General features: G+C 40.1%; 1 protein-coding gene across 1 annotated transcript in view; it reads right to left on the bottom strand.

Annotated features, from left to right (window-relative positions):
• HSD17B12 (hydroxysteroid 17-beta dehydrogenase 12) overlaps window positions 1–25,981 on the bottom strand; it is an 83,309-nt gene that overhangs the window by 21,662 nt on the left and 35,666 nt on the right. Inside the window, 4 exon segments of the mRNA XM_054276350.1 lie at window positions 5,723–5,767; window positions 6,642–6,706; window positions 11,108–11,218; window positions 25,490–25,565. Of these exon segments, the coding sequence (XP_054132325.1) occupies window positions 5,723–5,767; window positions 6,642–6,706; window positions 11,108–11,218; window positions 25,490–25,565 (297 nt within the window).

The following is a 25,981-nucleotide window of genomic DNA, read 5'->3' as shown; positions in this document are numbered from 1 at the left end:
AAAGATCAGGAATTCCCTGTGGTGCACCCACTCATGTACAAAAACATCACTGCTACCATGAGACAAGTCCAGAGTGTCTGGGCAGAGGATTCACACAAGCTCACAGATGCAGTGGCTGTTTAACAAAATTAACTGGCACCCTTGCCCACAGAGGGTACACTAAAAATCTAAGGACCTGTTCTCACGCACTGGCATTTAAATTGATTGTGAGGTCTATTCTCAGCATCTATAAAGTTTTTTAATGTGTCTCTCTTGAAACAGAAACTTCTTAATGCAACTCATACCCCAAGCCAAACAAGAATTATTTATATTTGTAAAAACTAGCAAGGTCAGCTTTTTCCTACTGTAAAAACCTGAGGTCAGCTCAACTCACACAGTAACCCATGTGGCCGTGTCAGGGGCACCAGACATAAAAAGGAAGTGTCAAAGTAACAAAGCATGTTCATTTTCAGTGACTTTCCTCTGAGCAACAGTTTTACAAGAGAAAGTTGTCCCTGTTTAGAGCCACAAACTTTTGGAGTCAAGTTAAAAACTGGAAGCTGTCAAAATTGTCCTCTTGTGCTTTACACAGGACAAAAACAGCTCAAATAATAAGGCTGGACTTGCTTCTCTTTTCAAGAGGCAAAATACGTGTTTGTGTCAACCCCAAATCTACAGAAAGCCACAGAACTATAGGATTTCCTTAATTTCCCCAAGTTACTTCTACTTTGAACAAAACCCCCCAGTGCTTCTCTGACTATTGCTTAAAAATATTTATTGCAATTACAGCTTTCTGTGTATCACACTCTCAAGTTCAAAGTCAGCAAGGTGGGAAACCACAGCACTGAATTTCTCCCTCTGGACCATCTGAATGATATGCATGACCACCTTCACAGGAGGCTTACTTGTTTTCTAAGCACTGGTAACTGTCCCTCTCTGTTTTAAACTTGTATTATGTACTTGGCCGAATCATCAACCCCTTCTTTGATTATGACTTTGTATATAAATGTAAAAAATCTCTTGGCTAGACTGGAATACACACACACAGTGATCTCTTCTTACAAGTCAGTGTTGCCACTGTCCTCAGAATTATGTTCCACTTACTGTGACCCTTTCCACAAATACAAAAATTCACATAGGGTTCTTGCAGGGGACAAGCAACTACCACCTGATTTCTGGTAAGGTGGTACCTTAACAGATGCAGTATCAGGCTGCACTAGCCCATCTGAACACACATTGGAGAGAGACAGATGCCATTTCCTACTGTCTTTTCAGGATTGCTGCTCCCCAGGCTTTTCTTCTTTCTACATACAGACCTGCATAAGAGTATTTCCCCTTTCTCAAATACACTAAACTTCTGCTCCTCCTTTCAATTTTATATTGGTTTTGGGTTCTGTTGTTGCTTTCTTTCCTAAACGCAGTTTCAGACTTTCTAGTAGTCATTTCCATGTCCTGCCTGGGATTCACAGACTGGTGGTACGCGCCTCTTACTTCTCCTCCATTAAGGGGGCAGCTGACACCAGATCTCTCAGTTAAACATGAAGGATTTAAGTATTCTAAAATCTCAAGAAAATTAAAAGCATCTCAAATATGACAACAAAAATCCTTGATGTAGTAAGGCCTATTAGCCTTTTGCATTGACACTCAGTATAAAACATGAGTGAAGTCATCAACATGACAACTACCACAGACACAAGGGATGGACATGGACATAATTTACTCTCCTGCTTCATCTGTTAATGCCAATTTCCAAGCAAAGCCTGGCCTGCAAGCCTAAAATTTGCATCCCCCCACAATATAATAGCCTGCAAACCAATTCAGCTCCTTGCTTAATCAACTGCTAAGCCAGCACTCCCTCAACTATTTAGTCCTGCTTATTTTTCAAGAGAATATTAGTTTATGCCTCACTCCCAATGCAATTAGCATATTGTGATGCTGCAAAAGAAACAACAAACTTGCAGTTCCTTCCATAGCAAGTAACTCTTGCAGCTTTCAAAGGAGAAACAAGGGCTCCTGGAAGCATTTGAAGCTATTCTCTGTGCTCATTACCTACCCACTTTTTCCACTGGACAGCAGTTCTAGCACCCTTGGCTTTCAGGACATTAAGCCAACAGCCAAACCAAGTTTGTTTTCCCAAGTGAAACTAAAGGCTGTAGAATATAAAGATGAATCGACTCAAGAAGATGAAAGATGAACACTTGAACACTTGCTGGTTAATGAAAAAACCCAGGGAATTTGACCTAATATTTCACTCAATGCCACTAATATTTGTGTCTCAAAATGCAAAAAGATATCCAAAAGTTGTAATAGAAACCCATATTACCTGAACTGCTACCAACAATCATTAAAGTTCTGCTATTTAAATCCCTCCAGAAGCTTGAGATGAGACTATGAAAAGAACCATGAAACTACATGTACTACCCCATCTTCTTCCTCATTTATTTGTCAACTCAATCCTTGTATATGACTGTATTAAGCCTGAAGCTCTCCTGAGAAAATACCACAAACGAAAAATCTTTGTGCTATTTATGGCATCAAGACCCATAACACTTATTTTTTGTGTGTTATATGAAGACCAGAGTAACTCCTGCACTGCACATCACCATAAAAATGTGATATTGCCCAGACTGCCTAAAAAGCATCTACTTTGGCTGGGGGAGAGGATGGTATTTTGTCAAATTTTTAACCAGCATTTTAAAAGACATGAGATTTCCAACATGTTTCAAGTAGTTTTATGTGGCTTATCTTCAGTGATGTACAGGGTGCTTTAAAGGCACATCACTGTAATCAACACTTCCTGCCAGACTGAGCGAACCCCAAAATTGCATGACTTCGTGGTTCATGGGTGATCTAATCCAACAGTGCTCTAAGGACGTGATGGGGGCAGGCATAGGAGCATGGAAGAGGATTTGGGAAAGACAGAGATTTTAAAAAGTCTGACTGGAAACAAATTTTCAGAACAGCTGCCAAAATTCCATAGTATTAGATACTTTGCAGCTGGGAAAAATACTGAACAGCAGGACCAACTAGGCTGCAAATTTGTCCTGGGAGGTGAAGATGTCTTCTCTCTCAGTGAACCCCTTCTCACACACTGCATATTCCCTAGGAACTCCAATGAGCTGACTAATGAAGAAAAAGATGGATCAAAAAGTTAGGGGATGAGCATTATGCTTCTAAACTGCCTATACTTAGAGCAATAACACAGATTTCAGCATTTCTGTGCTAACTATCCAGACTTTCCTACTGCAAGTCCAAGGGGTGTTTCAGCCAGAACTGGAGTTATTTGACACGCACACCAGAAGAGTTGTGCTGTCCAAAAGGTGCTGCTGATGGCACATGGTGCAGGTTACTGAGAGGACAGGGATATCAGCATTTTTTAGGCTCTGAGAAAGGCTGGTCCAAAAGGCAAGGAAGTGGATGCCAATGTTCTAGAAAATAACAGTGCAAGTTATATGACAACTCTGAAGGATCTGAAGATACTGTGGGTAGAGTGTGAACAGGTAGTAGCTCTGCTTCTCCTGTACTTTCACACGCCATCAGACCTTCAGCTTCTTGCCTAAGAACTTGTGCTCTCTTCCATCACAAATTTGATGTTATTAGCCAGATAAGAAGAGAGAATATTTTTATTACTGTTTTTAAAAACATACACACACACATATAAAAAAGAGATGGTATCAACCTCAAAAAACAGAACTAAAAACAGAACTAGTTCTCAAAAACAGAACTAAATATTCACAGGATTACATCCTAAAAGTCTGCATAAAATGATACACAGACTTCTCAAATTTATTTTTTTCCTACCATGATTCTCTAGTTCTATGGGTTCTCCTGAAAAAGTGTCTTACAGATGGCACACATCTCTAATGTGCTCTTCTCCCCAAAAACACTAAGCATCTGGCATGCCTACTGTTTAATTACACAACACGCTTGTGCAGGAGAAAACATTTGCAAGCTTGGAATCTTATGCTCAAATTCTGATTAAATGCACTAGCAGGAGTTATTCACAGTCAAGGAAAAAGTTTTCAAACAGAAGCAAAAACACTATTAACACTCAGCAAGCAGATCCTGAGTAAGTTTCTGCATGTGCAAAAATAGCCATTTTAGAAATCTGAAGAGGTTGAGAGGATGCAAATTTTACAAGAAGCTGTATGACAATTTTGTAAAATTGTTGATAAACACTGACACTACAACTAAAGCATTAGTCTACTTTGGAAAACAACACAGTCTAGCTGCATCTCTGGAACTTCAGGTGTATGCTGAATTAAACTACTACTCTACCCTCCCATCTTCAGAAACACATATTGAAGTAGTTCATCTGTAACTTTTCTACTCTCACAAAATGCTCCCAGGAAGACTGACACCCCAAATTCTTTTATCACTGAATAGTGCACTCCCTCTGCTGGCACAGCACAGACCTCACACCTCAGCAGAGGAGGTCTGTGCATGACACTTCTTCAGATGTACACCTGATGCAGCTCTGTTAACTTAAATGACTTCCTTAAGAGAAATTTTCCTTAAGAGAAAACTCATTAATAACTGACTTCTCTGATCCTGTAGGGGGACAACAAGACACCATGGATTGTCCTTCTTGGTCAGCTGGAAAATCTGTACTTGTCAGGCTCACAGTCATTTTCCAGGTGAAAGGCTTCTGAAGACTCACCGTTAAGAGCATTTCTAACTTTTCAGCAAGTAGTTCTGAGATGTCAAATCAAACACACACAGATGTAAGAGCGTGCAGCAACAAGCTGACATTACCAACTCCCATTCAGTCATGCAACGGCTGCATTTTCATTGTTTGTCTGTGTTTTAATAAAGTGTGAGAATCTTATTACAGCATTGTTTTAAGAGGTGCTGTGCCTCCTCACATGGAAACCAAACAGAGTTTAGACTCACCAAAAGAACTGTACTAGATGAATTTAGTACTTGACCTAATCAGAAGAGCTGCAAAAAATCTTTAGAGCCATCTTTGAAACTTTTAATATTTTAGCTTTGAGGCAGAAGGCTAACCCTCAGCTGACAGAGATACACTGTTATGCAGTGTATTCTGTATGCAGAAGGTTTAGCAGCCAATAGTCACAAGGAGTTCCATCAGCACACACTGCTAACACACTAACAGCATCCCTGTGATGTGTCAGCAACTATTTCCTCTGTCCTTTTTAAGCTTTGATATACTAAGATGAAAATCTTATTTTTGAACGGGCCTCATGTTAATCAGCAAGAGAACAGCCATATGTTTTAGCCTCAAGTCATGCTGATTTCTTCTCAATAAAACCTTCAGTTTAAATATCCAAAACTGAAGGTAACTTCTGAAGTAAAGTTAATGCATGCTTCTGTGAGTTTGGTTTTCTCTCTTGCTCATATATTTTGCAGAAAAAAATGAAGCACCTTCTCACTATAGTGTACAAAAAACTTAGACATGCAGAGATAAGGGCTGCCCACCCCAAGAAACACAGATGCAGGGGAAGAAGAAAGAAGCATTTACAAGGACTAGTAGAACAATTGTCAAAAAGCATTAGGTGCTGTTTTATGTACTTACCTTGCTCCTTTCAAATAGCAAATAGGCATCTTTGCAACAAATTACATTTCACACATCAATCAGAACAGTCCAATATTACAATTAGAACTGCTGGGTTTCTCTCCAAGACAAAAAGTGAACCTGTAGCCTAACAGGCCAAAGTAATTCCCTCAGACAACTGAGTCTTGTTTTCTGGTTTTGAATTATCAAGAAGTGTTGCTAACTTACCTTACAAACAGACATGATGTTAACGTTAACCATTTTGTCGATCGTCTGCAAGAAAAAGTTTTGCGGTTTACTCATTTTAAGTTATTTGAACAATATTTATACATCCTCTGGGTTTAAGTGCCAGGATAAATTATCTGCCTTTTCTCCTTGCCTACCTGCTAAAGTATCAGGAACAGTGACAGGCTTTCAAAGCAAAGTCTATGAATTACTCTTGGTCAGGTCTCATCTTTGATTAGGGACTTGCATTAAATATAGAACCACACAGGTGTATCACACTGACACTCTATTTCCTAACACTATTCAGTACTTATGAATTTTAATAAATTCTTACCTTTGACACATGTTTTAAAATTAACTATTTATTTTACTCTTCACCATTTCAGTGACTGTAAGTTTATTCGGATATATTTAGCAACACTTAAGCAGAAAACACAGTGGACCCAGTGAGCTACAGAGGTTTCAGAATGAAAATCATGCACCAGTGAAATTGTTCATAATCAGAGTCTTCTATGTATCCAGTACAACCAAGATTGTCCCTACATTATGAACTGTCTAAAATGGTCACATTAAGTTTTTAAGTGTTATGGACTATGCAGCTTTCATCCATGAAATTGCTTGCTCCCCCCTTCAGTCACATAGGAAGTGCTCCAGCACAAGCTAAAGCAGCTCATAAACAACAGCCAGATGAGACCAGGGACAGGAGCAGAAGCAGCAGGGAAGAGTACGTAAAGAACACCACCAAAAAGTGAGACTGCCATCATCAGCATTGTGTTATGCTGCTTATGGAAATCTCCAAGCTTTTGAACACTTAATTCTAACCAGAAAACCTCATTATGTGGGTTCCTTAACCAAACCTAAATACTTCTGAAATACCTGCTAACTCCAGTAGAACACTAGAAGGTACCACAAAAGCACTTACCTTCTCCAGCTCTGGGATATCAATAAAATATTCAGGATAAGCATAGGATATTCCCACATTGTTGACTGAAAAAGAAGGATGAATGAGATCACATGGATGCCCCCTGATTAATGGCAATTTTCAAGCAATTAAATGCTTAAAATGTTGCATTTATGACATTCTAAGTGCTTTGGCCGAGTTCCCTTCAGTGTCAGTATCCCCGGGTGCCCGCGGTGGAGGGCGGGAGCACACGGACGGGCCATTTTCATGCGTGAGCGTTAATTCTGCATTGTTTACCAGCTGCCGAGTTCAGCACCTCGCACCCACGCCCCACAGCGCGGGGGGCACGGCGCTGCCTCTGCCCCCAGCGTGGGTGTCTGCCGGGTGTCGAGGCAGAGGGCAGCTGCGTGGCGGACAGCGGTGAAGCCGTTTCACACCTTTTTCCCAATAAATCAATACCCCAAGCGCGCTACGAGCCCAGCCGCACTCCCCGCGGAGGGAGCGGCGCGGCGGGGCGCGGGGCGCAGTGCGCGGCGCGGCCGGCAGGTGGCAGCAGAGCCCAGCGCGCCGCGTCCCGCGCCCCCCGCCCCGAGCGCCGCCGCGCCCCGCGGGGGAGGGGGAGCCGCCGGCGGGGAGCCCGCGCCGCTGCCCGGCCTTCCTGCGCGGACATTGCCGCGGGAAACCCTCATCCCCGGCACCCCCACACCTGCACCCGATTACTCAAACCTCCTCGATTTCATTTTTTCAATACTTTACACTGGCACGGTTTTATTCTCGGACGTGAAACCAACAACCCATTCTCTAAATCCCAGCCCCAACAGGAGAAAACTTCTAATTCTGCTCGAAAACAGCTGCTCTGCAGCCTCGAACTCCGCAGAGCACACTGATATGGAGACAAAAAGCAGCAACCAAAAGGGATCTCCGCTTCCTAAGTATCTGTTGTTCATCTTACGCAAGTGAATCGCGTGACATGTGGTTGCTGTGGCAACATTTTACATTTATATAGTGTCTTACACCCCAGAGAATCCCAAAGTGCTGTGTATGCTCAGCAGCACTGGGCACCTCCAGGCAGGAGTCTGCACGGGGACAAGAAACGTCGTCAAAAGGCACGGATGCCTTTTTCAAAAAATAAAATAAAATAGCCCCTCCATCTGTGCCAAAAGCTATCGTTTTAAGACCCAGCCTGAAAGATAATTTAGGTATCAACAGAGATGCAGGATGTGCAAGAAACAGGAGGAAGAGATTCTGGCAAAGTGCGCCTACTTCATTCGGAATTCCCTCAAGCTCTTTTAGTGCAGATCTTAGTGTACAAATGGAAGTTCATTAGTCATGCTGTGTGTTTCAAATTTTTAACTTTTAGATAACCTTTAAAAATTGAGGTGAGGAATTGAGGGGAACATGGAGTTGGCAAAATCCCAGCAGACATTTGCTATATTTAGAAAGAGCGAAAAGTTTTTTAAAGGAAGATGATACAGTCTGGCTACTGCCAGAGTGAACCAAATTTTTTTCTTCTTTTCATCCAAAAATAAACTATTTATCGTTCCATCTCTCTAGAAAGGATTTTGGCTATGAATTGTGGCAGGGTTATGGGACTAATCTTGGCAATTCTATCCAAATTTAGAATGCTTATATGATTCATGCTACAGAGACAGTCACACGGAATTCACACCCCTTACTGCTGACTGGGTCCCATTTTCTGCAATCATCTCTGCTGCAAGTTTGTAACAGACCATTAAAAATCAGGTTTTGGGTTGCACCACCATATTTTAACTAGAAAAAAATGGATAGCAACAGGGTAAGATACTGTCCAGCACAAACTCCTTTCAATGATCAGAGCTATTTAAGAATGGCAAAAGGAAGATTTCCCACCTCTGCTTGTTTAACATATTGCTGTAGCTAGCACATGTTCGAAGTCACTGACAGACGCTGTTTTGAACACACAGCAAAACATTATGCAAACTCTTTTAGCCTTCCTACGTGGGTGAGAAGAAGCTTCCAAATAAGAAGTTTACAAGAATTTCAATCTGTAAGTACTTTAGTTAGACTCTGAGCAACTCCATAATTAGAAGCTCATTCTTGAGCAGTACATGTGGAGACTCCTATGTCTCCAAGTATAAGGTTAAAAAATAATCAGCACTGATCACTGGCAACTGTGCTGTGCTACCAATGCTTCTCATACCTACTGTTCCAGATGAGACCTGAAAGAAGAAAATATGCTGGAACCTGAGAACTCAATCCTTATGGCTGTTCTCATTTAAATCCATGTTTTCCCTCACACTAACATGGAAAACACAGCTCAACAAAAACTACTACAGTCTGGATTCCAACAAATATTACAGAAGTAGCCATCATCTGTGTGGAAAAATTACATTGGCAAATGGTTGCTATTAATACAGCTATATCTGGGGGAAAGCAAGTACCCACATATCATGTAACCTGGTGATCTTGGGCACAAGACCTACTAAAACTGCAGGGGACTAGTTAGAATAGAGGTTTTTGTAAACCTACACTGACAATGGCTGCAAGAAAAACAAAAAAAGCAGAGGAACTCAGCTAGGGAATACACAACTCCAGAGCATTTAATTGCCATTTTTACCATGTTTTTAGCCTAGGTGATCAAGTAAATAAAAGCAAGAAGCAGGCTCTGTTTAAGGAATGTGCTTTGTTTTCCTGTAATGAGCTTACACAAAACTTGACACACACACACTGCTTTAGTGCCCAGTTTGTGCAAGGCTATAAAAAGTCAGATTTTCATTATTTCGTAGATCACCATAACCTAATCACAGCCTAAGAAATAATAAAAACCCTTCCAGTGTGAATATGTACCTAGCACAGTAAAAGGTTTGCTGGTGTTTTGAGACATTTAAATCCTCTACCAGTCTGCAGCAATTGCTATGTGACAGGCAGCTTGCAAGCCTTACAGTCCCTGAGTGGATTTTGACAGGACAGATTAGAATGTACATTAATTTTACTCTTCAAAGTTTCTTTGGAACTTATTTCCTTCAGAAACAAGAAACAAGGCGTTCACAGCTGTGTCACAACTACTTTTTACACAAAACACATCCTTGGCAGTTGAAGTTACTTCAATGGCTTTGAATTTTTATAGCAATTACATGCTGGATGCCATGAGTTGTACATACTCAAGTCTGTTAGAAGTAGTAGGGAGAATTCTGGGGTTTATCCTTTAATGTTATTTTTTAATTGCATTTTTATATACACTATTTTCTTAGGCATTCTTTTCAAACATTAGACAACAAGATTCATCTGCTAGCAACAAAGTTCATTCAGTATATTACCATGTACATAACAAATTTGTTTTGAAATAGACCTAAAACACCCCACAGTTAAAGCTTCAATTACTGCACTTCAGATTAGTAAAACAAGTTTTGTAGTGAGGAGTGCTTTATCAGATGACAGGTTCTAGTAGATGTCTGAGCCACATGATTTTTTTCATGTATTTAACCATCACAGGTTCTCATCCCTAAACTGACTACCCACAGAAATACAGGATATACACAGATATATATGTTCCCAAGGGAAAAAAAAAAACCAAACAGAAAACCAATAAGTAATTGCCTTTACCCCCCTGTTCAAAAAGGATTCAGGTAAGCTGCTGGCACGTTGAAACTCTTCTTAGCTTGTGATACAACGCCTATATGAAATCACCTCAGTTCTACATTTGACAAAGTAACTGGAGGGATCACCTTGTCTTTTCAGGGACTCCCACACCACTTACACTCCTGTGATGTAGCAAACCATACTCATGCATATTGTCCTATCAGCAAAAGAAACAGCTTACCAACATGGACAGAAAAGGCTTAGGACTTTGGAAGCAGGAGACAGTTACTTGATGTTCTATTGCAATGATTGAATTTCAACAGCTCTGCAATTAAAAGTTCATGGCTCTCCCACAGGGCTGTACTCCTAACTGAATATCTCCTAAGATAAGTATGTGAAGCTTGCTTAGGATCTAAGATGGCATTACATCATAGAACCATACAATACATACAATAGAACCATACACTCCCTTAGCTTAAAGCCATTGCTCCTTGCAACATGCCTATTACACAAGCCCTGCTAAAAAGTGTCCCCATCTTTCTTACAAGCCTCCTTTAAGTACTGAATGAGCACAAGAAGGTCTCCCTGGAGAGGGACCTTCTCCAGGCTCAACAACCCCGAGTGCTCACATCACAGTGTTTGTAGTCACAAGCTGCAGTCAAAGGCCTTTAACAATCACAGAATAACACACTGAACACATTCAATAAACATCATAAGTTCCTAGAAAGTAAGCACACATGCAAGCACCATCTCATGTAGTGTATCAACAGCAAGCTAGAAAACATCTCAATCATGCAGCAACATAGCCCTAGTCAGACAAATAATAGCTTTTGTGAATTAGTCTCAATAAACTTCAATATGGGAAGAAGTTAGTAGGCACGTCAAGACAAAACACCACAATGAAAGATTTAGAAAGATCAGATACAAACCTAAAACACCAATCTCCAGGCCTTCCAATCCAGTTTTGATTCCATTGTAAATATCTTCTCTCTCTCCAAAGTCTGCCACAATGATTTTTGTTTCCACTTTGTACTTCTCCCCTAGAATAAAACAGTTTTGAGAAGTCTAAAATAGTTTACCATTCAGATATTAAGACTGTATCAGTTATTAGGTTTCACAAAACATTTTAAGTAGCTAGCATTACACAGGAACATTTTCACCTCTGCAAGAGGAATCCTTGAATTTTAACATTACCTGCACAGAAGTTCATGACATTAAGCTACTTCTGATGAGAACAAATTCCCAAATGATTCTGCACATTTTATTTGTAAGAGACAAGAAAGGTGGCAAGATAGCAAATGATACACTTTTGCATAGAACAGAAAAATGGAGAAATCTGAAAGCACATGTACACAACAGCATTCACGTACAGCTTGACAAGAACACTTTTTTTCAACTTCAGCCAAATGGCAAATTAATTGCTTCAGACAAAGCAAAACAATTCTGTATTGCCCTCCCTTTTCATTCTTACTTCTGGTCCTATAAAACATTTTGAATCTTTAGTTTTTTGAACATGTACCAAAAAGAGAATGTGTGGGTGAACAAGAAGAGCAGAACTTCAAATCTGATCATTCCAAAGCCCTTCTGATGTGCTGTCATCTCCAGCCTTACTAGAACAGGAAAAATACACGTAGGCAACTACATTTTGAAAAACAAGAAGGAACGTAGTAAAAATACTTCATATAAAAAGCAACTCTGCTTTCATCAAGCTAAATTGTATTGACTTAAAAGCAGTACAATGTCCTCTCAGACTTCAAAAGAACAGAACAGTAGCTTAACATTGCAGCATCTCTGTTCTGCTGCACCCAACTCCCACCCTAGCATTCCTTAAGGGACCTGTATACAGCTCAAGAAGGATTTTGCAGCACTTTGCCCCCAGCCATTCATAAAAACCAGTGCCATGTTAAAGGAAAAGAATCATTCACAAAAAAGATTAGAAGCAGCCAGATTCCCATGATGCTCCTTCCCATTCAAGGGAAAGCCGTGACTCCCATGATCCTGCCATCCATTCATGCAGAATCATGAATCTACTGAACTCACTGGTTTGCTCGCTGCCTCCCCTCCCCCCCCAATATCCCTAATGGCAGATGAAATTATTTCTGCTCCTTTTCCCATCCTCAACCTCTTCATCTCTCCTGAACAGCTGCATTGTTTAAAAATCCCCTGAGAGATGTTGCTATGTCAAATGACGACGTAAATAGCATTAAGCCCCTACTGCAGCAGCAGCCTTGTGATCGCGTCAGAAGAAAATCAAGTTCAACACTGGAGGGGGGGCATAGAAATAGTCTATTTTTGAACACAGCTGCTCTAATGTTTAGCACACACATTTGGTTTTTTACAGGACACAATATTAAGGACAACATTAGAGGCTCATCTCATATGTGCAAGTGGACTGGATAGGAAAAGCCCAAGTCACACACTTTACACACGTGCCATTTTTAACTGTTTTGTGGGAGAGCAGCTGTTGTCACTGCCACTCACATGCTTTGTGAAATGCAAGCTGTTTAAAGGACCCAAACACCATTCTCACAAACTTGCTGAATTGGTACTGTCCTTTTTATACTAAACACTCTTCATTAGGATTGCTACCAATCCATCTTTAAAGCTTCCTGAAATCACTGCAGAGATACTGAGAGGACAAAGACAAATCTGAATACTATAAACAGAAATGATACTATAAAACATATACATATTACTATACATAACACTATAAACAGTAAACAAAAATAACAGTGTTCACACTACTATTTGTATGAGGCCCTTCTTTGGTCCTTTAGAAAATGAGCAAAGAGCCATTACACTTATGGTAGTTAAGCAATACACCTATACAGAGCCGCAGCATCCTTTGTGGGCAGAGTGCACAGTACAAGGTATAAAACCATGTGAGAAGTAGAAGGCTGCCCACTAGTATAGCCAGAGTGGACAAGGCCTTTGTGAAGTTGCTCACACAAGCACACAAGACTGTCTTGCCCCTGCAGATACCACTAGCTGATCAAACCCTTCCTTCCCATTTCACAACAGCTTCCAGGTATCCTGTAACTTTTTCATAGCCTGTGCTCTGTCCCAGAACCTGCAATAGATGGGAGGATCCCCTACATCAGAGAAAAGCCTATGAGATACACCTGAAAAACCAAATGACAATGCAAATAGCATTAAGTCACTTCCGTGTAAACTTGGTCTAGTAGTCAGAGCATGAGGTGCAGAGAAGAGCAGGTGTACTCTGCTCTGCATGAAAAAATGGAAAAGGGAATTTCCTTGATCTTAAGGATTAAGATGTTCTCAAACAGATGGGCTGCAAGACAGAGTAGAGCACATTGCTATTTTATCTGCCAAAAAGACACCGAGATGTAGAGTAATAGAGAAAGAAGCAAATAGGCTATGTCCTTATCCAGGGTATCTAGGATATCAGGTATCTGGGCTACTGCTGTCCAAGAGAAAATCTGAAACTCCTTAATGGAGCTTTCAGCTTGAGGACCAGGAGATACTTGAGAGCCACAGGGAGTGAAAGGAGGGTATAAGCCAGTTTTTGCAGCCACAGCTAGAGGACCTGAAAGAGCCATTACCTGCCAGCATGTCCAGCATTCCTGATGATATTTTGAAAAGTGGATCTGATGTTTTGTCTTTGGAACTGGTATTTCAAATACTCCTTAGCAGGAGACTAAATATTACAAGCACCAGGTTGTCAGTAGTTGTGCAACGGTTATAGGTCATCACCTATCCATAGGATGGGAAAGGAAATTCAGCAGATCTCCTTCACAATTCCCAGTTCTGACACACTAGTGTCCTAATCATCTCATTTACTAAAAAATTCAGTTGAGACCAGTATTGACCCTACAAATAAGTTTTAACCTAAACATTCACATGTCCAGCTAATTTACAGGGTCTGTATTACCTTAGCCAAGACATCTGATCATTTAGCAAGATACCAACCGTGCTCAAAAGTATCCTGGTAAACCAAGAAAAGCAGACGTGATCCTCTGCAATCACAGCATCGTTTGAGAAGTAACCTGTTGACCATAAACAAATTTTCACAGCTGTGGAAAGGCTAAATGAACCAACAGTCCCAATAGTGATAGAGCAAGCTGGTGTAAACAGTGTACAAGACAAAAAGATGAAATGAACTTTTGCAGAAGATACTGGGATGTATTCTTCCCAAGATCCAGAGAGCAACCCAAGAACACAGACTCCAGAGGCAGAGGCACAGTGCAGTCCAATACAGTGGTCATGCAAACAAAAGCAGTACATAAGATACACACTGAAAGGGGAATATAAGATAACTGAAAAAGTGGCTATTTTTGCAGTGCGCAAAGAACTACTGACTTACTGAGTCACATTCCCATTGTGCACAATACAGGATGAGACAGTCTGGAAACAAATACACTATTTAACTACATTCTTCACACCAACAGAAGTGCAAACACTTTCACATACAAACCCTTGAAGGACACATTACTTTCAGTATCCTCAGAAGAGGACTCCAAATAGTGTTTGAAACCTTGGCTAAGGTGTTACTTATTCCAAATAAGCATAAGAAAACCTTACAACCATCCTGAGGAACAGCCAACAGGACAACATCTGCCTGATTTCTCATCTAAGATTGTCAGTTACAATACCAGTAGGTGAAGCAAAACTAACTTAATTCCAAAGGCCAGATATGTCTGACTTACAGGAAACGTATCCAGTCTTGCTATGCAAGGAAAATGCTAATCTTAACTATCAGGAGAAGTAGGGCACACCTTGTCTACTAAAAAGATTCACTTGCAAAATAACACCACATTGCCTAGAACATCAGGAAAAAAAAAATCACACTGTAAATTAAAAAAAAAATAAAGCAGAAAGCTAGAAACTACAGTGAGCTACACTAAATAATAACAAAGAACTATAAAATGGCTAAGAGACAACAATTTTCAATTTTTTTAAAATTTGTTTTAAAGTATTTTTAAGTTTGCAAATAATTGAAATCAGCAGCCCTCCTGAAATCTTGGTTCTTGGCTAAGAAAATGCTAAGGAAGTTTTCAGACACAGATAAACTGTGCTTGAAAGAAGGTTCCCCAAGAGGAGCCAGCCTGTGTATTTTGATGCAACAGCAGACAGATACCAGTTTGGTGGTCAGGAGAAGTTTAACAAAGAGAAGCAGTGTCAGGGTGTCTGTCACACAAAGTCTTGCTGGGACACATGAAAATTACAAGCTCTTCATCCCTAATAAAATAACATTGGTTCTTGGACCACCTGTTTCAAAGCAGTTTGCTGGAACAGCTTGAATTTGCACCTTGAGGCAAAACCAGTCAATTTTGCAGAGAGGTTTGAGATACAAGGCCCACACTGTAAGCAGGTAATGGGGATGGTTCTTCCAAGATCAGGGAAAGGACATTAAAAACTCTTGCTAGAACTGAAGCATCTCACCACTTCACATTCAAAGCCAATATAAATATTGCCATCACAGTGATACAGTATAACACAACTGCTCGCAGAAATATAAAAAAGTCTCACTTTAGCTTCAGGACAGTCAGAAATTCTAAGCAGTAGAAAAACAGCTCTCTATTTTTCATCATACAGGAGAGGACAAATTTGTTTAGGTAAGGAGAATCAACTACATCCACAAATAAAGATGCCATCTTCCCAGTATCACTGCAGTGGTAAAACTCATCCTAATCCAGCACTCAATCTCCAAAAACAGAGTTTGTAACCTTTCAATACAGGGTAAGAAGCTGAGAGATGAAAACAAAACATTACTGCTTTTTAGTACTCTATGCAGGACAGAGATGAAGAATTTAAGAGTATAGAGTGGCTGCTGAGAGCTCTACAAAGTATTTGGTTGGTTTTAAGGGAGAGCCATTCATTTTGGGAATGTATCCAATTTGGGACTTTCAGAGTTCACAGAAGTAACTCATAGTGTCATAGATGGATGGAATTTGTTTTCCAGAAGTATCAAGTACTTCCAGACTGGTGGTAGCAGGCTGGTATTACACAGTGATATATTCACCATGTAGAAGCATGTTAAAATCAGCTGAGTATAACAAGAGCTAGTTTTTTCTGAACATTTTGAAGGGTCTGAAACTCTAAAGCCGAATACTGATAATCGAAGAAATCACTAAAAGGAAGCTCTGTTGCACCTGTTGCAAAGTAAGCCTGTGCTGTTCCTGCATAGCTTAAGATTCCTGCCTACAATTTAACAGTATTTGCTATGTTTCCATAAATTGTTTTAAGTATATGCATATGAACACTGGGTCAAGCCTCTAGGAACAGGTTCCAATTCCTTTCATTCAAGTACACATGCAGGACTTCCAGGGAATTCCTTACATAGCGCAATAGTTGCACATGTAATCTCACAGAAACAGCTTCCTTAAAAAGAGAGAATATTTTTAAAAAATCTAATCACATAGAACTGTGGAGCAGGTAAAACAATGACAGATCTTAACTTAAATATTCTGTTAACTTTAAGTTTCAATATACACAGACATACAAAAGTCAGTTCATCACTTCTCAGCTTTCACAGATGACTTCAGCTCTCCGAGCCAAAGTCCAAAAACCATTGAGCCATATGGGTGCGTAAGTTTTTAATGTGTATGTACAGTACTACAAAACAGAGGGAAAACACACTTTATTAATAATTGCCTCCATTTGCTCTCCTCTGACTTCCATTACATCAAAATACATTACAATTTCTAAAACACACTAACCAAGTCAAACACATTCTGAGCAACGTAGGATCAATCAATAAGGCCATTCACCCAAATATTGTGCTCAGCATTGCAAGCTTTTCTAAATCAAGCTTGTTCTAATTACCAAGCTAACTAAAAACACAAAATCAAGCAGGCTGTGACAAACAGCTGCAGAGGCTGGCAGCCAGGGGGGCTGCACCCTCGAGGGCTGGCAGCGTTTGAGCGCCTGCAGGCAGCCAGGCGAGCGGAGCTCCCCACGCACCCCCGGCCCCGTGTGCAGGCACGGGGGGCTCCCGGGCCCCGCACGTGCGGCCGCCCCCGCGCTGTGCCGTGCTGAGCTGTGCTGCCAGGAGTGGTGATTCCCAGAATAGCTCTCTGCAGCACAGCCCCAAAATATCCACTCTGGCTGAAGCTGCACAAGGAGGGGCTAGGGCACAATCCCGAGCTATTTCAGGGGGATGCACAACGTGAAGCGTGGGAAGGTTGTTATTGTGCAGTAGGCAGCTTCTCAAACTCCCCTTCCTCTCCTCTTTCCCCAACACCATTTTCAACCCCCCCCCCATGATTTTTTCAAAACATTCATTGATGTATTTGTTGTTACTAAGCATGAAGAGAGGTATTTTTCATTCACTTAATCACTTTAGGAAGGGCATATGGACTATTTCCCATACTTCCTGTAACATTTCCTTTCCCTTAATGCCATTATTATTGTCTGTGACAATGTGTACACCTGACATGTGTATACATGTAAACATGAATTTTGCATCACTTTTTGCAAAATGGAGTCTAAATTCTTCAGCCATATACTTATTAGAACCGTAATTATTTTAAAAAAGCCCAACATCTTTTTTTCAGATTTAGGCTCAACAGAATGAATTTCAGAAAGACCAGAAAAAATACACTGTGAGAAGAATTTAGTGTCACACCATGGATTAACAAAAAGAAATTGTGCCCTTGCTCTCAAGTAAATTTCAAGACATTTAAGTCAGTCACTGTACTTGAATTAAAGCATATTTAAAAAGGGAAACAAGTTTCTAGGCTAATTCAGCATTATCTTTTATAGCTCCAATTCAGCATCCACAGTAAAATGTTTGCTGTATCCCAAAGTCAGGCACTTAAAAGGACAAGTTTTCAGTTTTCTCCAAAGTATTACTTGTAAGGAAAAATCCATTGTTAATTAGTCCCCATCTACTGCTCAAAAAAATAGATAACCCACTCAGCACTGGGAGCGTGGCACGGAGTTACAGCAGGCATACTTTTATCCAGTAGCTACACAAATTTGAAAATTGTTTATTTCTCACATATTCAAGGATTTTTTTTTAAAGAATTTGTTGTGCAGAACAAATCAACTGAATTACCTTTCTCTATGAAGAGCAACTAACTAGCATTTTTTTTCCCTCACCACAACATATTCATGAAAAACCACAGAAGTGATTATCACTATTTCCTCAGTAGAGAAGTCTATCAGGGATTTTTATACCTTTGACAGATAAAAAGGACTTGATGTAATGGAACTTAACCTGCTAAAAAAGTGACATAAGACTAAAATACACATTCATAGAATAAAGTTGCAGAAGGAAGACAGCACTGTTTGCACCACATAGTCCCTTCTTGTGCCAGAGAGAGACTATTCCTTGCAGGGACACTTAAAAGACCTCATTTTAAGTCCCTTGGTAATAGAGCTTCTACCAGTTGGCTTAAACTAAATTTTCAAAACAGATTTTCACCCAATCCAATGTGAAAATAATCCAATACTTATCTTTACATGTGATGTTCAGCACATTTTACATTGAAAGTGATAAGCAATAGATTGCAGCTCGCATGTTAACACAAGGTGTTCAAAGGCCCAGAGGCTCTTGTTCTGGCATTCCTAAAGGCTTCTGTTACAGATAGGTTATTAGAAGAGACAGGCTTTATGTTCCTGAGTATTACAGAAAATGCAGTGTATCCCCCCACACAACTATTGCCAGGCAGAGGCAGCAGTGACCCCAAACATTTGCAGGGATGACAATTCCTGGTTGTTCAAGTCTGGCTTTCAAAAGTACCAAGGAAGTCACTTGCCCATTGATCCAATTACCTAACATGTAAAGCTTTAAGACTCAAGAAACCATTAGGTCCCAGAGTTAGTCCTGATCCTACAGGCACAATATACAGAGTATGAGGCTACTTCCGCTGTGTTTATATTCAGACAAGGAAACCCAAAGTCCTGAATTCATATTTAAATAACCTTCATACATTCCTTTCCCTGGACTTCCTGGGTTTATTAGCTATTAGTAAGTACTGCATAGAAACACACTGGCATTTCTGGAAGAAACTCACTCAGTCCTACCAGGTGTGAAAAAGCACCATCTCCTAGAGCTTGCCAGCTCACCTACTGCTTTGTGGAACCCCTACACTGACCAATAAAGTGCCTGGTTTTCATCCTTAAAACCACCTGTGACACGTGGTCTGTTCTCTGTATGCTGACAGATGATATGGGAAGGAAGTCCTTCTGCAAGGATATCACTGGTCATCTGCAGAACATTTACCTGTGTACGGTCCTACCACATTGCTACCTCAAAACTCTCCTAAGAGGTCAAGTAGTTCTAGGACTGCACCCTGTAGATGTTTGCAGGGTATCTGTCAAGTGTTGCTCTCTAAGTATTCTGTTCAATTTCTTCAAATGAATCCAGACAAAATGTCAATGAGAAAATTCAAGAGAAGACCATAAAAAAAGAAGGATTAAGTGGGAAAAATATCCAGCCACAGAAGCAGAATTCTTCTTAAGACAAAAATTCAAAATGAAAAATAAGCTCCTTTTCCAATAGCTCTATTTTTTACATCAGGGTCATCTACTTAATGTATTAACAAATTAATGAAAGTTAATTCAGTTTGAATCCTCTGTCCACTCTCTACAGGGCCCACCAACTGCTCCTTTAGTAAGTGGCTCACACAAGGCAAAACCAAGAGAACTTCCTTCGCTTCATCCAAGGGAAACTTTCTTCAGAGATTAAATTCAAGAGTTCATTATCATAGACCCTCACACTACAACACTACAACTTTATGTGAAAGGTGACTTCAGTACATCAAAACAAGTCTAAAATATTTGAAGCCATTTTGTCAAGTCCAAGAAATATATGAGGATTTCAAGTATGCCAACCTGAACCTGGCTCAGGTGATAGAAGGCTGCAAACGTACTCATTTACCTTAAAATAGATCACAAAAGGTCAGAATAACTGCCAGATTCACTTAGTCTTCAAGTTAAGCTCAGGCAAGTGAATCTTGTAATTTCTGTGCAAAGAATGTCATTTCTGTGCAAAAGATGTCCCCTTCCTCTCAGAACTTGTCTGCATTTCAACCTCCTCTATTAAACACAAATATTATCACTTGCCAGCTCCAAAATGTGAGGAGGACGTACTGGGGTGCAGCAGAGAGGAAATCTGAGTGACAGGGCAGAGATGAAGGAGCCAAGTGCTCCAAGGGAGGTGCAGGTGAGCATCTGCAGGGCTCAGGTTTGTCATGGGAGCATGGCCCATTTGCTGCAGTGGGTCATGGTGAGGGATGGGGCACAACCACAGGGGTCAGCATCATGTCTGCTTCAGGATGCTGCCCACAACCTGCTCACCAAGAAAGCAGAAGAAAACTGTAAAACCCACCTGCCTAGGAAATGGGGAAGAAACATTTCTGTGTTTGGCACCACATCCCATTTTTGTATTCAAAAATCATGCCAGAGTATTAGAACACAACAGATCCTGAATATAAGCATGACAGTTATCAGTTAATGATACCCAAAATCTTAGGGTTAGAGAGTAGCTCAAGATGAAGCTACCATGACCAAGCAACTTAGACACACTACACATTAGGCTGAGGAAGGCTATTGGAATGAAACAGCTACATAGATTTTTGCAAAATTGCCAAAAACCTTTCTTTCCTTATAGAAGAAACTTGTACTTTCTTATAGACATGTAGCAGAATCCAAGTTTTGAACATTAGTTCCCAATGCATGTAAGGCTGTATGTATGTAGTTTCCAAATATGAAAGGCTTATGGTGTATTCCAATTAAATGTGAATTTTTGAGAATACATTGGAAAAACGATTTCTCTAAATTCAAACAACTTAATTGGAGCCAATTTTATCGTCTGTGTGTGTGTAAAACTAAACCACCAACTTGAAAGCAGTAAATAGGAATTTCCTTTCATTATATAATAATGATAACAAAATCTGCCATGTTGCTTTTATATGCACTCACCTACAAGTAAGTAGTTACTCAGACTTGTAAGTAGAAACACCAGCAAGCAGTAGCAGTTTTTTCCTGGCTCTTGCAGCTCATGCTCAACTCCATGAAGTGTCCTGTGAAGGTACCAGCTAACAATGGATACCAATACCAAATTCTTTTGACAATTTCCCTATAGACAAACTGAAGTTTTTCCTTGCTTATCTGGTCTGCACTACATTCTTCATATTGCAGCCTCTGGGTAATGAGTTTCTACAGCAAAGTAGTTCTCAATTCCCTCAGAACAAACTTATCCAGTGCAGTAACTGAAGCTTTTCTGCCTGCAAATCCATGGTTCAAGAACCAACTGCTAGCACAGAGCACCTGAGATGTCTTGGACCATGCTCATTATTAAATACAGCAAATCAGGAAATAGACTCATTATATGGCACTCAAACAATTGTCTCCATTCACAGAGAAATTTTCTTCCTGATCGTCCCTGAATGTTTGGAAGTGTTTAACAATGCAATGTAACAGACACTTCAGAAAAGTGGTGGAACAGTGAAGCAGTACGAACTAAGCTAGAGAAGCTTTCTTTACAGTGACCTTAATAGTCTGTGCTTGTGCCTGACAACTTGATTAAAAGATCCAACATACTTCCATAAAACTTATGTAATTCCTCATAAAGGTTGTCCATGATGACTGAAGAGGAAATTCTAAATTTTTTCTTCAGTCAGTGGCTGACACACTTTCTTAATAGAGTATCCCTATTATCCAATGTTCTCCCTATTGTGTCCTATATTATCCCTATATCCATATTTCTTAGGGAACAAAAAGCAGAATTTCTCTTTTATGGCAAATCCTACAACACATAAGTACTCTGCAAAAAAAAAAAAAAAAGCTTTAAAACATGCTTGAAAACACATGAAAAATCTTATAAAGTCTTCAAAAACTTGTAATTAACCCACGAATTTTTGTTGCTCAAACTGAGCTGCACATTCAGAACATCTGGTGTTCCTATAACATCAATTCAGCCACTTTAATGTGCATATGCACATTAAAAAAAAATCAGCTCCAGGTCAGCTGGCATTTAACATGCAGAAAGACATATGAGTATCTCCCTTATGATGGTGGTTATACAACTTGTATTTTGTAAATAGATGTCACTCCTAGTAGAAGTCTACCCTGTGAGCAGATGAGCCTTCTGAAGTAGAATGAACACACCTGAGTCTGAAAACCCCTGTCATTATTTATGGCAGAGTGTATCTATCCATTCAATAGGATAAGCATGAGATTGATTAATGAAAAGGAAGAGTAAAGTGAAAACCTGCACAGAATCACACAACTCAAAGAACTGGAATTAGTTAAACAGCTATTCTTCCTTAAAGTGATTAAGAGTCATTACTCAAGAGGAGCAAGCTCTGTGCCAATTTGAAGAACAATGGACCACTATAAAGAAGTTTAAAGTTACCTTAGAAGCCTGCAAGGGAACCCTTTAGGTAATTACAGACTTAGCATTAAAAGAGTCACCCACCTTATATATGACATCTGAGCAGACTGCAGAGCCCACATGGGACTAAATACAAGACAATTCTGTCCAGCTAAAACCTAGCAGCATCTGAAAGTGCAACTCAGGCTTGCTTGTTCATGCAGACTATCCTAACCCTTCAGTAGATGCCACGATGAACAAGGTATACTTTTCAGTAGCTCAGTGTTGTCAAAAGAAGAGTTCTGAAAACCCAGCATGAGTCATCTCATTTCAGAACAGTTTAGGAAAGGAAGCAGAAAAATGTTTGGGTGAGGCCTAACAGTAATTATGTATTACAGGCTGCTTCACATAGGGAAATGTACCTATTTTTTTAATTTGAGAGCCTCCCCCAGCAGCTACCATGTAAGTGCTGAAGCTCAAAGCAGTAGATTTATCTATCTTGTCAGCATCATGCTTAATTCCCAGGGACAAAGAGATACCCAGACTGTTACAGAAAGGGTTATGACCACCCTCAAGAAGCTTGCCACTTCATGCATAGGTGTTTGATTCCTGAACAAGACTATTTGTAGAAACTTCTTTCAGTTATAGTTTGACTTAGCAAAACAAGTTTATGTAACGTTGCTAGAAACGTGACTGCACATGCCCACACAAATGCAGCAAACTATCATCCAGCTACTGCAGTGAACCACCAAAAAACACCCCCTTGTTGTAGCTTCCTTATGTATGGGCAGCAAGCATCAGCAGTGATACAGGTTACCCAGGCAGTGACACCTATTCTGCTGCATTTACACTGTCACTACACTGCCCAGAGTGTCACAGGTTGGTCCAGACACTGCTGTGACTGCCTTAAATGAAGAATACTAATGAACAATGCCACTTACTTCCAAATCAGGGGAAGATAGAACTTGATGACAACTTTGCTCTAAGAAAGAATGCTCTTTACAACTTAAACATACACATAAGTGTTGCGGTGTGTCTTAAGCTTCCGGGTGCCTTCCCCAGGTGTGCCAATACCCCCCTCTCCCTTCCCCCTCGCCCCTTGCTGAGTGAGTCCTGTCAATCAGGCTTAACATTCCAGCAAGGCGTGGTGTGGTTGGTCAAGTTCAAAAGATGCCCCTATGCCCAGGGGTCGTTGGCCTGTCTGGGTGTCATCCCCCCCTGAGACCCTGCCCCTCCCACCTGGTTGGTGCTCAGCTGTCCCCTCCCCTCCCCCTGCCCCAGGAGCTTAAAAAGGTAATCAGGCCATGCGGCTGGGATTCTGTTGGAGCAGTTGCTCACATTCAGACCTCTGTAACCATGGAATAAACCTCTGGATATTAAACCCTCCAGCAGAATCCATCTCCTTTTCTCTTCACCACCGCCTGAAGCTTTCCTCCTGAGGTAAACGGAGTTCCTGACAAGCCTGGACTTGTTCAGTGCCCTGCTGCAATCTCCAGCAAGCCAAGGTATCTCTGGGGTGATTACACCACAGTTGCTGCCTTTGGCCCAGCAGCGAGGGTCAGACTGGCACAGGCACAATATAACTGGTAATACTGGGATTCATATTCCAATACATAAGAAAGAATAATTTTCTGTCTAGAAAACAGTTTGAAATGTCATCTTACATTGGACACTAAAAGCCAGAAATAGTGACATTGATATCAACAGAACTGTATGTTCTGAATTTACAGATCGAGTACAACACCTACTGTTTAGCAAGTTGAAGTCCTTGAGTTTTTCAGTCATCTTACTTTCACCTGGCAATCCTTTACAACTTCATACAGCACAGTGTGTTGACTCTTGAGTTAGGGGATTATGCTTTATAGTAAAATAGTGCCACTAACAAATACACAGAATTTTTTAGTAAATTTAAGCCAAAATTATACATTTATGACCTTGGAAAGAGAGCAGTTCTTACCATTATCTGCATTACATACACAAACCATTTTAGAAAGCCTAAGCAAGACAAGAGAAGGTAGCACAGAAACATCATCTTAAAGCTTTCTTTGCCCAACATCATTATGCTGAGAAACCTGCTTTATAGTACACAACTTCTACTGCTTATCAAAACCTTTTCACATGGTTATATTTCTCACTTTATCTTGACATACACTGCACAAACTAATAACCTTGCATGAAATATGCCTTAATAAAAGAGATATAGATTAGAAGAGGAATTCTTGTGGTTTAGATTATACTTTGCTCTGATTGGGAAATCATTTGTCAGCATGAGACTTGAGGAAGTTTTTTTCCTAACTGATCCTGTAGAAATACCCATTTGCGATTGAAACACTAAAGTTGCTCCCTTATTTTTCCATTACAGCCATTTACTACACACTTACTGAAGAAACAATCCCTAATACACGTTCTTAAACACATTAACTCGTTCCATATATTCTTATGACTATGAATACTCATCACCTCAAAAGAGCTTACAGGTCTCTAATGTATTATTTGAGTAGTTTATTCAAACAAAACAAAAAAGAGGGAGATGGGGCAAGCTACCCAAATAAATCTATATACTTGGTAAGACAGCAAATAACAAAGAAAACACTTTCAACAACTTTTAGTTGCAAAGAAACCACCCTTATGGCTGGACCCCATGAAATCAAACTTGCTTCAAACAGAGAGAATATTCAGATGGAGAAATGACTGCATGTTTCTTGCCTTATTATGATTTTAGACAACTACTGCTATGTGAATAGGTGGTATTTCAGTCTGGCCTGGTAAGCTATTCTTAGGGAAGACTAACAGTTTTAGGAGTACTTATTTCAGAATTAAGCCCTATTGTTCTCAGAAGTTAAATATGAAGAGCTGTAAAATTGAACTGCAAGGCCTTTACCACTTATATCTGTAACATTTGCACTGTGCACAAGAGCAAACTCTTTTCAAAATCAGAGCTGTATATATTAGCATGTATGAAATTCATGTGCAATTGCATTTATTTATAAGCATGCCAGTGAAGTTTAGGGAAGAAGTTTTAACTCACTTATTTCAGTAGAAACCTGGTCCAGTTTTTCTTTTGACCTACTGATTAGAACCACCTTCATTCCACGTCTTGCTAACTGCAAGAAGACAAAACAGGAGACATTAGAATAGTCATAAATCACTTCCAAGTTAGTATCCTAATCAAAGCAATTGCAAAATTCATCAAACATCCCAACAATATATGACCAGCAAGTCTGAAAAAAATACAATTTTAAATAGAGATACAAAGGGGAAAACCAGAATAAATACTTCCATGTTATTTCTTATTTAATTCCCTTCACACCATGCTATCTTCTCAGTTATCTAATGGAGGTGGATAGGCACATTTATAAAACAGAAAACAAACAGTGGATATTTACAGAACTTTTACACTACCTCTGCAAGTCAGAACAAAGATATTATTATCCATAATGAAGTTTAACATGCCAAGTTAAGATATCCATGGTCACCTGAACACCTGTGTTGCAACTCAATACTTTCTCCCTTTAGTAAG

This window comes from Melozone crissalis, unplaced genomic scaffold, assembly GCF_028551555.1.
Source record: "Melozone crissalis strain CALT ecotype California unplaced genomic scaffold, PUWL_Pcris_2 ptg000018l_1, whole genome shotgun sequence".
NCBI classification, from domain to species: Eukaryota; Metazoa; Chordata; class Aves; order Passeriformes; family Passerellidae; genus Melozone; species Melozone crissalis.
Note: the sequence above shows the minus strand (reverse complement) of the source record. Positions and strands in the feature narration are given on the sequence as shown.